This window comes from Pecten maximus, chromosome 6 (assembly GCF_902652985.1).
Source record: "Pecten maximus chromosome 6, xPecMax1.1, whole genome shotgun sequence".
Taxonomy (NCBI): Eukaryota; Metazoa; Mollusca; class Bivalvia; order Pectinida; family Pectinidae; genus Pecten; species Pecten maximus.
In genome coordinates, this window is record NC_047020.1 from 2,330,868 (window position 1) to 2,342,906 (window position 12,039).

A 12,039-nucleotide genomic window follows, 5' to 3' on the forward strand; every position below is an offset into this window, starting at 1 on the left:
CATGACAGGAGACAACAACAATGGTTTATGTTATACACATGTTTAGAGCAGATATAGATAAATCACAAGCCTAAATTATAAAGCAGTGGAATTTAATATTGATAACAGCACCTGAACAGTTTGCTACATACACTGAACACAGAATAACCTTCATTCCACGAGTAAACTTATACTGTACATATCACAAAAACCTGTGACATATCAGATCAACTACACGTAGTCATTATATTGTGTCTAGGAAACTGAACACCATAGGAAAGGTAGAGATAAATATCCCGTCATACCTTGATAGACAGGTGGGAGAAATATTCCACCACACCTTGATAGACAGGTGGGAGAAATATCCCGTCATACCTTGATAGACAGGTGAGGAAAAATATCCCACCACACCTTGATAGACAGGTGAGGAGAAATGTCCCACCATACCTTGATAGACAGGTGGGAGAAATATCCCGTCATACCTTGATAGACAGGTGAGGAAAAATATCCAACCATACCTTGATAGACAGGTGGGAGAAATATCCCATCATACCTTGATAGACAGGTGGGAGAAATATCCCATCATACCTTGATAGACAGGTGGGAGAAATATCCCGTCATACCTTGATAGACAGGTGGGAGAAATATCCCACCATACCTTGATAGACAGGTGGGAGAAATATCCCGTCATACCTTGATAGACAGGTGAGGAAAACTATCCCACCACACCTTGATAGACAGGTGAGGAGAAATGTCCCACCATATCTTGATAGACAGGTGGAAGAAATATCCCGTCATACCTTGATAGACAGGTGGGAGAAATATCCCATCATACCTTGATAGACAGGTGGGAGAAATATCCCGTCATACCTTGATAGACAGGTGGGAGAAATATCCCATCATACCTTGATAGACAGGTGAGGAGAAATATCCCGTCATACCTTGATAGGAAAGGTGAGGAAAAATATCCCACCATACCTTGATAGACAGGTGGGAGAAATATCCCATCATACCTTGATAGACAGGTGGGAGAAATATCCCATCATACCTTGATAGGATAGGTGGGAGAAATATCCTGTCATACCTTGATAGACAGGTGGGAGAAATATTCCACAATACCTTGATAGGATAGGTGAAGAGAAATATCCCACCATACCTTGATAGACAGGTGGGAGAAATATCCCACCATACCTTGATAGACAAGTGGGAGAAATATCCCATCATACCTTGATAGATAGGTGGGAGAAATATCCCACCATACCTTGATAGACAGGTGAAGAGAAATATCCCACCATACCATGATAGACAGGTGAGGAGAAATATCCCACCATACCTTGATAGACAGGTGGGAGAAATATCCCACCATACCTTGATAGACAGGTGGAATAAATATCCCACCATACCTTGATAGACAGGTGGGAGAAATATCCCATCATACCTTGATAGACAGGTGGGAGAAATATCCCATCATACCTTGATAGACAGGTGGGAGAAATATCCCACCATACCTTGATAGACAGGTGGGAGAAATATTCCACCATACCTTGATAGACAGGTGGGAGAAATATCCCACCATACCTTGATAGACAGGTGAGGAGAAATATCCCACCATAACATGATAGACAGGTGGGAGAAATATCCCATCATACCTTGATAGACAGGTGGAATAAATATCCCACCATACCTTGATAGACAGGTGAGGAGAAATATCCCACCATACCTTGATAGACAGATGAGGGAAAATATCCCACCATACCTTGATAGACAGGTGGGAGAAATATCCCACCATACCTTGATAGACAGGTGGAATAAATATCCCACCATACCTTGATAGACAGGTGAGGAGAAATATCCCACCATACCTTGATAGACAGATGAGGGAAAATATCCCATCATACCTTGATAGACAGGTGGGAGAAATATCCCACCATACCTTGATAGACAGGTGAGGAGAACTATCCCAACATACCTTGATAGACAGGTGGGAGAAATATCCCACCATACCTTGATAGACAGGTGAAGAGAAATATCCCACCATACCTTGATAGACAGGTGAGGAGAAATTTCCCACCATATCCTGATAGACAGGTGTGGAGAAATATCCCACCATACCTTGATAGACAGGTGGGAGAAATATCCTGCTATACTTGATAAGACAGGTGAAGAGAAACGTCCTGCCATACTTCATAAATTAACACCTCATGCAGATAGTCAGTTAACCACACATATCAAAGCCTTCCATTCAAAATCGTCCGAACAGCACCAGTCACATAACCATTCCATTCAAATTCATTCAAACAGAACTTGCTGTGCGAATCTTCAAACTTTAGTATACAATTATAGTAATTTACATACAATATCCATTCATTGAAGGACTTTAAACCTTAATTATCAAACACACATTGAACTGCTATATAAAGTTACATCTTACATCCTCTGGAGCACTAAATCAATTTTTACTTTAAACAATATCATAGCCAGCCATAACATAGTCCACCTTCTCTGGCACTCGCTTACAGCCCGTCACAGAAAAAATCTTCTCGTCTTCAGGGAAGTACGGTAATTGATCTGCAATTTCCCTCACAATTCTGTCATCTATATTGTCATGGTTACGGTAGTATTTCTTGGTAACAAGACTATCTTTTATACATTGTCTTACATGTTTACGCTCCATCGGTAGAAAAGGCAGGTGAGCCGAGATCATGTGGGAAATTAACAGATCACTGTGCCATAATCCACCTAGCAGGGCAAAAAAAAGGTACTATCAAATTACAGACTTCAATATAAATTTCATACATTGTACCATCACAGATTATAACAAAAACTAATTTAAGACTTACAATAAACAGTGTAAAATTTGATTGTCTTTTGTATCATAATATATTTATCTAATAAAAGAGAATATTGATGGTTTTGGAAAATTTATCGTTTTATGAACATTTCAGTCTGGTAAATTGATGTTCTTGTTTAGATATCCTGTAACTGATTCCGTTATTTACAAAATGTATTTAACACTCCATAAAACATCATAATCATGATTGTTTAGTTTTTTGTATGTACATATTTTTTAAAAGGAACACACTGCAATAATTAAGTAACAATGAGAACTAGGTACTAAAACTAAGAGACTTTAGCGAATTACAGTCCCCACTGTGGTCCAGTGATCTTGACTGAGACCTACTGTTTTTAGTGTTGACTGCTGCCTTAGTAACCAATTTCTCCATGTCCACCAGGGTCAGGTCTTCTCTTGACCGACCCTCCCTCCAGTGGTCAAGTGTCAAAGTCAATATAGCTTGACCAGCTGTATTACTGTGAAACAAACAAGTCTGAATCACTGTAATGTTAGAATCAAATTGTCTACTGTAACCAATTTCACCCAAAAAATCTTTTGCCAAGATGACCCCTACACAATTGTAAGACTTTTGGAATATCCGAGTTTCTAATAAATGTAGAATCCTTGATTTATGTGGATAATGCTAAGTTTAACAACAGAAAGAATAAAATAACCAAAGTCTACAGACTGACTATGACCTCAAGGTTTCCTACCTGAGGAAGATGAAGATACTCTTCCTGTAGTCTACTCCACCTACTTCCTCATAGAAGTCGAGATATGGCTTTACAATGTCTAGAAGTCCAACTGGCATTTTGTCGACCTCGTCAAATATGAACAATGATCGCTCACATTTAGTCACACTTGATTCAATCAACTCCTTTAACTTGTCCTGGTAAGAAGAATATAAAATTTTACTAACAAACTCAATTTTACTCTAAAGCTACAATTTCGTTAGAAATGTCCGGCAATGTTCCAGCTATCTGAACGAACAACACAATCACTAACCTTATAAAGAGGCACCATCTCTTTGTGTGGAAACTCTTTGGTAGCAGATATGAGGTGGACAAATTTACTTTTCATGCCTTTCCTGTACAGGCTCTCAGCTATGATCTTACTGACAAAGTTTTTGCCTGTGCCAGTGCCTCCGTGGAAGGACATTGCCAGAGCTTTACTGGGTTCGTTGGTGCGGGTGTAGGCACGCAGGTGATTAATCACTGCTGATTTACAAAGGTGCTGACCATATACATGTTTGTCCAAGGAGAGCTTCAGGGCTACAATACAAATGATAGTATGTATATTGGTATAGGTCTGATTATTAAAAAATATAACATATTTAAAAAGTGTGAAAAAACAACACAGGAATTACAAACTTCATCTTTTGAGCACAAATATTTTATCCTTGCTATAAAACTTTACATTAATATAAGACAACAACAATCAGAGAGAGTATCTAAATATATATAATGTGCAAATGTGTACCCAAAATCTTATATGTACCAACAAAGGAATATTTGTTGTCTATCCAAGAATATATGGCCAATGGGGCCTGTATCACTCACAGTGATATTTCAATGATTATGTCAAAATGCTCTAAGACTAACACTTTTCACTTTTTCTGATCAGACTGTATGTACAATATATTGCAGTTAACACTTGCTTTCTGAGTCCAAAGAAGATTCAAATCAAATTAAACTGAAAAACACTCAGTATTGTAATTTATAATCAACTGACTTCCTTTACTCAGCCCCCAACTGCCTCTGGAGAGAATGGATTCTGCAGACCAATTTGATCAAATCATTTAAAATAAATTCTCCTTTCCCTTTTTTGGGTTCCATCCCTCCACCTCAAGGGGAGAAAGACTCTCCATTTACACTAAGTTGTGTCTCCTTCACCCAATAATAATCTACACTAAATTTGATCTAATTTCATCAGCCCATTCAGAAGTACATTACAGTACTTTGAAAGATTTATGTCTAACGTCATACCCTTTTTGGGCCTCGAACCTAAGGCTTTTGGGGGATCAGATCTACTACTTATTCATAACTGTCGCTCTTCAATTAAGGGTGCTTTTGACCAAAATTGAACCAAATCCAATCCACTTCTGCAGAAGAAAAATTTTAAAGACTTTGCTATGTTCCCAGTGCCATTATTGGGCCCTGGCCCCTCTTGCCCTAGGGGAGCCACACAGTCAACAATTGACCTTTAATTTGCCCAGTAATGCCACACCCTCTCTTTTTGGACCCGCCCATCAGCCCAGGGGGTCAGTCAGGGCCAACAAATACATACAATCAAACTGTCATCCCATGCTGATAATGTTGACCAAGTTAGAATGAATCCCAACAGAAATAAAACAAATCATAGTAAAAATGTGATTTCCCTATATAAACTATAGTAAAGTTTACCCCCTCACTGGGGCAAACGTATGACCCAAGGGTGATAAAATTCACAATTTTGGTAAAGCACCTAAGACCCTTCATTCTAAGAAGAGTATTTGATTCTAAGAAGTTGAAAATGTACATAGGTAAATTGTTTAAGAATGGACGATGCATGACGGGCGATGCACTATGGACAATGCAAGACAGACAAGGACGGACAAAAGGAGATAAGAATAGGTCACTTGAGACGTTGTGTCAGGTGACCTAACAATCTGGTGTAGTTATAGGGGAACACTGTAAAATAGTAAAGGAGGCAGTAGAACAGGCAAGGGCTGATTGTAGAGGATCAAGAGCCCCAATTTTACAACCTTTACTCTGGTAAGACTCAGTGTTCCCCATACCAACAAAAATCAGCTCATATTACTCCCCATTCTTTACTGTCAATCAAATCTTCACTAAATAAATGATTGCAATTTAATGACTGAATCCTTCCTATGTTTCTAAGGTTTAAAGAATCAATAATATCACACTTTTAGTGTATTTCCACAATGGAACCATTAAGTTCATGAAGAAATCTTTGACATGGAATCTTTACCTGTCTCATTCAGCATTATGTGGCGATCTGCATATATGCAACATTCAGCAAAGAACCGGCACTTGACAGGATTGTAAGCAGCCAAGAATGTGGCGGAAATGCCTGCTCCTACAGCTGTAAGGAGGGAGACTGGTTCCAGGCAGGTAGTGCTACCCACAAGCAGGATCTGGAGCAGCCACCAAAGTACTCCATTGCTTCTGTATGGCATCATTGCAATCTTCATCACTAAAACCATTTAACGTTATTCACATTCAACAAATTATGAATCAAAATTGTATTTTTATGACTTTTTAACTTTACAATGACATCTATCTTCTGTTTATTTATCTCTGGTTTGTGTTAGGTTTAAAATAATAATACCTGTGTTTCTGCTACCAGCCTAACATGCCAGAAAACATTGCTGGTAGGTGAGGAAATCTTTCTAATAATTTGGTAGGTGAGGAAATCTTCTGAATAATTTTTACAAACTTAAGGGACTTTAATAGGTTTTCCTTGAAAAAAGGCAAAATAATAGGCCAAAAACAAAACCAGCACAGACATTTTTAAGGCCCAAATAATCCTCTTGTAGCTATTATTATCCTTGCCTAATTCCACAAGCTAGGAATCTGTTTCAGCCACCCTTAAAAGTGGCCCTTAAGAGTATCCTGAATGCAGATCTATACAAATGTTATAGAGAAGTGACTAATGTGCCTTCACATGGAATCAAACCAGCGACTCACATTTTCCTAGCTCTACATGTTTTCTAACCCAAGGAATTTCCTCCTTTGTGTGAACTAGAAGGCAATATCTCTTAGTATGTCCCCCAATTGAAATGTGCTCACCAAAAACACCACATCAGTTAAGGTATAATGCCAACAAGTCTTCTCCTCTCCTTCACCCGCTAACTTACCTGGTACAATGTACTTCTAAATTCTACCTGTCTGTGTATAAACAAAGTCTTCAAATCTCCGAATTCCTCTAACTTTCCTGGTCTATACAGAGTATTACGGAAGGAAGAACACAGGTATAGGACTAAATGGGCGTTTTGGGGTAAATATAGATATCTCATTTACCCATATATGTAAGATAGGTGTTGTTACGCCCAATTTTATTGTGTTTGCACCAAAATCTTAGTAACACCAAACTTAGCCCGAGTTTCCTCTGGCTCTGACACCATGTCTGGTGTAGGGCCAGAGCGAACTACTATATGAAAATGTGGAATTCTCCAACGCCGTTTGGTGTCGCTAAGATTTTGGTGCAAACACAATAAAATCGGTCGTGACATAACACCTACCTTACATATCTGGATAAGTGAGATTTTACCGCTTATAATGTACATGTATGTGTATAAGTAATGAACTTTTGAATTAAATATAACAGGTTTTGGGAAATATTAAGCTTAGTTTTCTTTATTTATACTATGTAAGAAGAAAAACACAATAAATGATATGTGGTCTTTTTGGTCCATTGCATAGGAGAAATCAATGTAGCAAAACTGAATTGGGCTGAATGCAGCTGGAGCTCAATTACATGTGTACAGTATACTTTAAAGATCTTGAGCTCAGATCAGGTTCTGGATTCGAATCTCAGTACTTGTTCCATTTGCCCTCTCCTACCTTGTACAATGGTACAAAGGGTTGGACAACGTGCCTTTTTCGGCATACAGAAGATGTAGTCGTTTAATTTTATTTTGGCCCCGGATATGACACGACAGGTGGCGTTACTGGTCAAGATGAAGTATGTGATTGGTCAAGGTAGCGGTAAATGCAAAATGCAGCAATGCAGTTAAAAACGAAACAAAGTTAAGATTAAATAAAAGCTGAATAATTATAAGTGGATGTATAATTTGAAATGACACATTGATAAAATCATATTCCTGATTCAAATACTGTCTTGTTATCACCAAAAATGATTCAAACCTATATAATTTTGTGTGGTATGAGTGCTGAAACGCATTAGTTCGTTCATTTATAACTATGCCGATTATCTTTTTAAAGATATTTCTTGTTTATACTTATAGAAACAAATATAAGGTAAATATTAGCCGAGATAACGTAGCTCTGGACGACGGACGGACAATTTCTGACAGATGCCGGAGAGCAGTGTAGGCAGGGTATGAATATTCGTTCTACAAGTGTAAGTATATAAAATCACTAGGGTCCCCAGACCACACAGGCCAGTGCATGTGTTAGTCCTACGGTAGGATGGTTTGGAGTACATGGTCAACCTGAGGTATTAGACTCGTCTGCCAATACACTCAATATCATCATTATTTATTGAGTGTATTGATCGACAGACGAGTCGAATAGATACCTAACAGTTATGGCTATGGGCAGAGACATTTAAGCATTGAACGGCTTTCAGTTGGCATTCAGTCAATATGAATGCCAACTGGACAGAGGCAAATTCAACATGAAGCGCGATATTGACTATGAATGCCAACTGAAAGTCGTTCAATGCTTATATTTACCATCTGCGATTTTTTATTTGTCGTGCGATTTTTTTTTTGAAATTCATACGCAGTTACCAGTTCATACGCAGTTGGCAGTTCATAAGCTGGTGAACTCGCAACTGAATTGGTAGGGTTATATAGTGGCAGTGCCATACAATGGTAAATATATCTATATGGGTCTCTGCTATGGGTCAACGGCATCAAATGTAACATAAATCAAAATGTAAGCTGTAAGCATATCTCATAGGCATATTTCATACCTATAATGCCATACAGTCTCCCAAATTGGCAATGCCGATGTTTCTGCTGCAACAAATCAGACTGTTCTTCTGTCATATAGCCAATCTCTCCCGCGCTTAGACGGAATGTAAAATGAAAGTAGACAAAACTGGGCCGTTTTTCGTTTTTGCGGTCCGAACGGTTGATCCAGTTAGACCGGTGTTATTCGTTTATGAAATAAAGATGGATCTGGCGATTTTATATTGTTTTCAGACGAGCCTTCACAAATACTCCCAAGATCTATATTAACATTTGCTAGTCCATCAAGATTTATGTTTGAAATATTAATTTAAAAACTGATGAATCGATTTGTCCGCATAAACGAACAGGTCCTAATTCGTCAATCTCTGTCACTCAGACGCTTTAATTTGAAATGTCATGTGACGCGGATTAGTCAGGACGTCATGATCAGCGTATAAACAACATTATCAGACAGGTAAAATCTTTGTTCTAAGTTACAGATAATGCTGATAACGATGGATATCATCAAATATATATACCGACAAACATAGCGGCCCTGATCGGTACCTGAATCACAGGTATACTTGGGGTCATAATTTTCATTTGTAACATAATTTCTTGTCAAATTACTGTATGTTATATATATGTACAGTACCGATACAACATTGGAATTAATTATAAACCTTTTTAAAAAACAAAAAGAACATCCGTTTCTGGTTGTTCTGTGACCGGAATGGGATCGAGTGGACCTGAACGGGAATTTAGCTGTATTATCAGACTCTAAGTTTAGCTAAAATATTTGTATTTATTTATTTATGGTACAGTAATAACATCCCTTCATGCATAAAACACTATGAAATAACACATTAATAAGCGATATACACAATTCAAATCCATTCAAATCCAGGTGGGTGGCTTGTACATATAGTGTTAAATGCAGTCTCTATCACTCAGCTGATGGAGCTTGCTCAGAAGTATATACAGTGTATAATGCTTTCCTGGACAGCTGTTCATTTTGACACTTTTTCCCTGAAGTTTTTTCCTTTCACAATTTTTTAAAAAGTTTTTTTTCATTTTGTATTTTCAAGTTGATTTTAGCCTGGTTTTAGTAGAACTTACTCCTGTCTGTGTGTGTGTGTCCAAATTTTATTAATTTGTACATGTATTTATGTCTGTTTTCACTGTATATATTTAATGCACTAGTATAGTACTGTATTTGTACTGATAAACTGCAAGGTTTAAAGTAATAAATGAATTGAAAAAACTCCAACAATGTTGGAGGATTAAATGTCAAGGGGCACCATGTAAGCTTTTGATTATAATTAACAGCTAAATTACTGTAATAGGGTTCCCTCCGGGGTGCGTCAATCCCGACCAGCGTCGGAGAGATAGATCCCAAATGTGTGATCGTATAGTTTGTTTTTACCGTTACTATCTTCCGACACCAGTCAGCGAACAAGTCCCCAGAGAGAACCTCGCCCACTAGCTGATTACAGGCAGCTATTAACCCAAGTTCGAAGGATGTGGCGGAGCAATTAATTAATGTCAACAAACACCGTGAATAAAGTTATCTATAGGTTTATTATAGAATGCAGATTAAAGATTATAGACAATACATATAAGCCTAAACAAAGCAAGTGTAAATTAGACAGAGCCTACAGCTAACATTCCTACAGTAAATTCTCCTACTTCCCCGCTAACACTGCAACAGCCCCACACCCTACGTATACACACCCTAAGTGCCCTAACGTGCGTACGCAATGTACGCGTGCTGTTATCAGCACTGTGTGGCCACTGTTGTCAGTGCCTGGTAGAGAGGGTATCCTCTCCTGAGGGGTTGGCCGGTTATCCGGCCATGCAAGTCACCGTTTATCGCTGTGCAGTCCCTTTTTATACCCCAGCCCCCTGGTCCTACATGCAACGTGGCATACCCATTCCGATTGGCCAAATCCATGGCATATGCGCAGTGAGCGCGGAACGTCTTCCGGCAACTCACCAAGACCCGGTCAATCTCAAAGGTCAACACCAAGTTAACCCAGATTGCACCGCGGATCCAGATAGCAGCCAATACACAACCGGAAGCATACGCGGAATGTGTACAGCTCTATCATACCGGTGTTACAATAAAAAGGATGGTATAAATAAAGGGACCCACAGCGATAACAGTATCAACATTGATATATCTAATAGTAAGGCTAGTGACCTGTTTTCCCACATTACATTTAAACTACTGTAAACGTGGAAATTTATGCAAGGGGGAAGTTTACGCTAATTACACAGAGTCCTTTTGACTGGAAATGGCAGTCCGCTAAATACGAAAAATAGAATATAAAGCAAAAACAAACAAAAAGCTATTTGCTTCTTACTTTGTATTTGTTCCACTTGGTACACACCTTCCGTATTCTTAACAACCAGCTGCAATGCCGTCATGTTCGAAATAAGTTACTTAATGCAAGCATGCAGTGGAATGATGTAGCAAAGTATTTTGTGGCAAATAATTATTAAGTAGGCATGATTTAATGATCGGATTGTTTAAATGGGGCATATAATACACAAACTGCAAGTACACACTGTTGCCATGAAGTTTAGAGTTGTAAATACTGATATATTTTTTTTCTTTCCGTGCTGAAATCAGTGTCAAATAATTATAAGGTTCATTGCTAAAGTAAAGGTTGGTTGGCGTCAGAAACAAAAAATAGCCAGAGAAATTTAGCTAGCTGAAGTAAGTAGAACTGGGCATTTATTGTTCCCTGAGTCCATGAACATACATTTACATACTCTGTGTTTTTAAATTCTATAGTTTCAAATTGCCACAATAAATGATAGGAAATTTAATTGACTTTTCATACAAATTCAATCAAATATACACAATCCTGATTTTATCATTTTTTTCAGAATTTCCTGATTTCATAATGGAAGTTAATTGGAATGATGTTGGAAATGGCTCCACAGTTTTCCCAAATGTAACCACCATTTCTCCAAATGTAACGACAATATCTCCGAATGTGACGACTATTTCTCCAGATTGTGACACATCTCCAGCCTTTGTGGGATATATAGCTGCTGCTGTCGCTGTCCTTTGTTATGGAACGAACTTTGCTCCTGTGAAAAAGTTTGAAACTGGAGATGGTATTTAGATATAATACAGTTGATGTGTTCTAGTTACTATATCATTAAAATAATAATAAAACAGATGAATGTCAAGCTTTCAGTGCAGATTCTGCTCAATGTAAAAATATCTCAGTATTCACCTCTAAGTTTAAAAGTTAATTACATGGAAATATTAAGCCATTTTTTTTAAGCTTCATGTATCCTAGTGAATATTGGAGGTATCTGTATGGAAGTGATGGAAAATATATTACTAATTGATTGATTGATTGATTGATTGATTGATTGATTGAAGCTTAAAGGGGCTTAGCATCCTTGTTCCGGTTATAACTGAGCCTAGGACACATATATATTACTGAATTAGTGAAATTTGTTAAAAAACACTTTTCTTATTGCAGGGATGTTTTTCCAGTGGATTGTTTGCAGTGCTATTCTGCTGTCTGGCATGGTTTTACAGATAGTTCGACAAAGTACATTC

At 38.0% G+C, this 12,039-nt stretch overlaps 2 protein-coding genes across 2 annotated transcripts in view; one reads left to right on the plus strand and one right to left on the minus strand.

Moving 5' to 3' along the window:
• The window catches only part of LOC117328711 (transmembrane protein 144-like), a 108,037-nt gene that overhangs the window by 66,431 nt on the left and 29,567 nt on the right, over positions 1-12,039 (plus strand). The window lies entirely within an intron of this gene.
• On the minus strand, positions 2,290-8,496 carry LOC117328716 (torsin-1A-like). The gene is made up of 6 exons (XM_033886211.1): positions 8,474-8,496; positions 5,783-6,007; positions 3,818-4,083; positions 3,526-3,701; positions 3,161-3,288; positions 2,290-2,718 (listed from the first exon to the last, which is right to left on the minus strand). The coding sequence occupies exons 2-6, from the start codon at positions 6,003-6,005 to the stop codon at positions 2,441-2,443; spliced, it is 1,071 nt and encodes a 356-aa protein (XP_033742102.1). The 5' UTR covers positions 6,006-6,007; positions 8,474-8,496; the 3' UTR covers positions 2,290-2,440.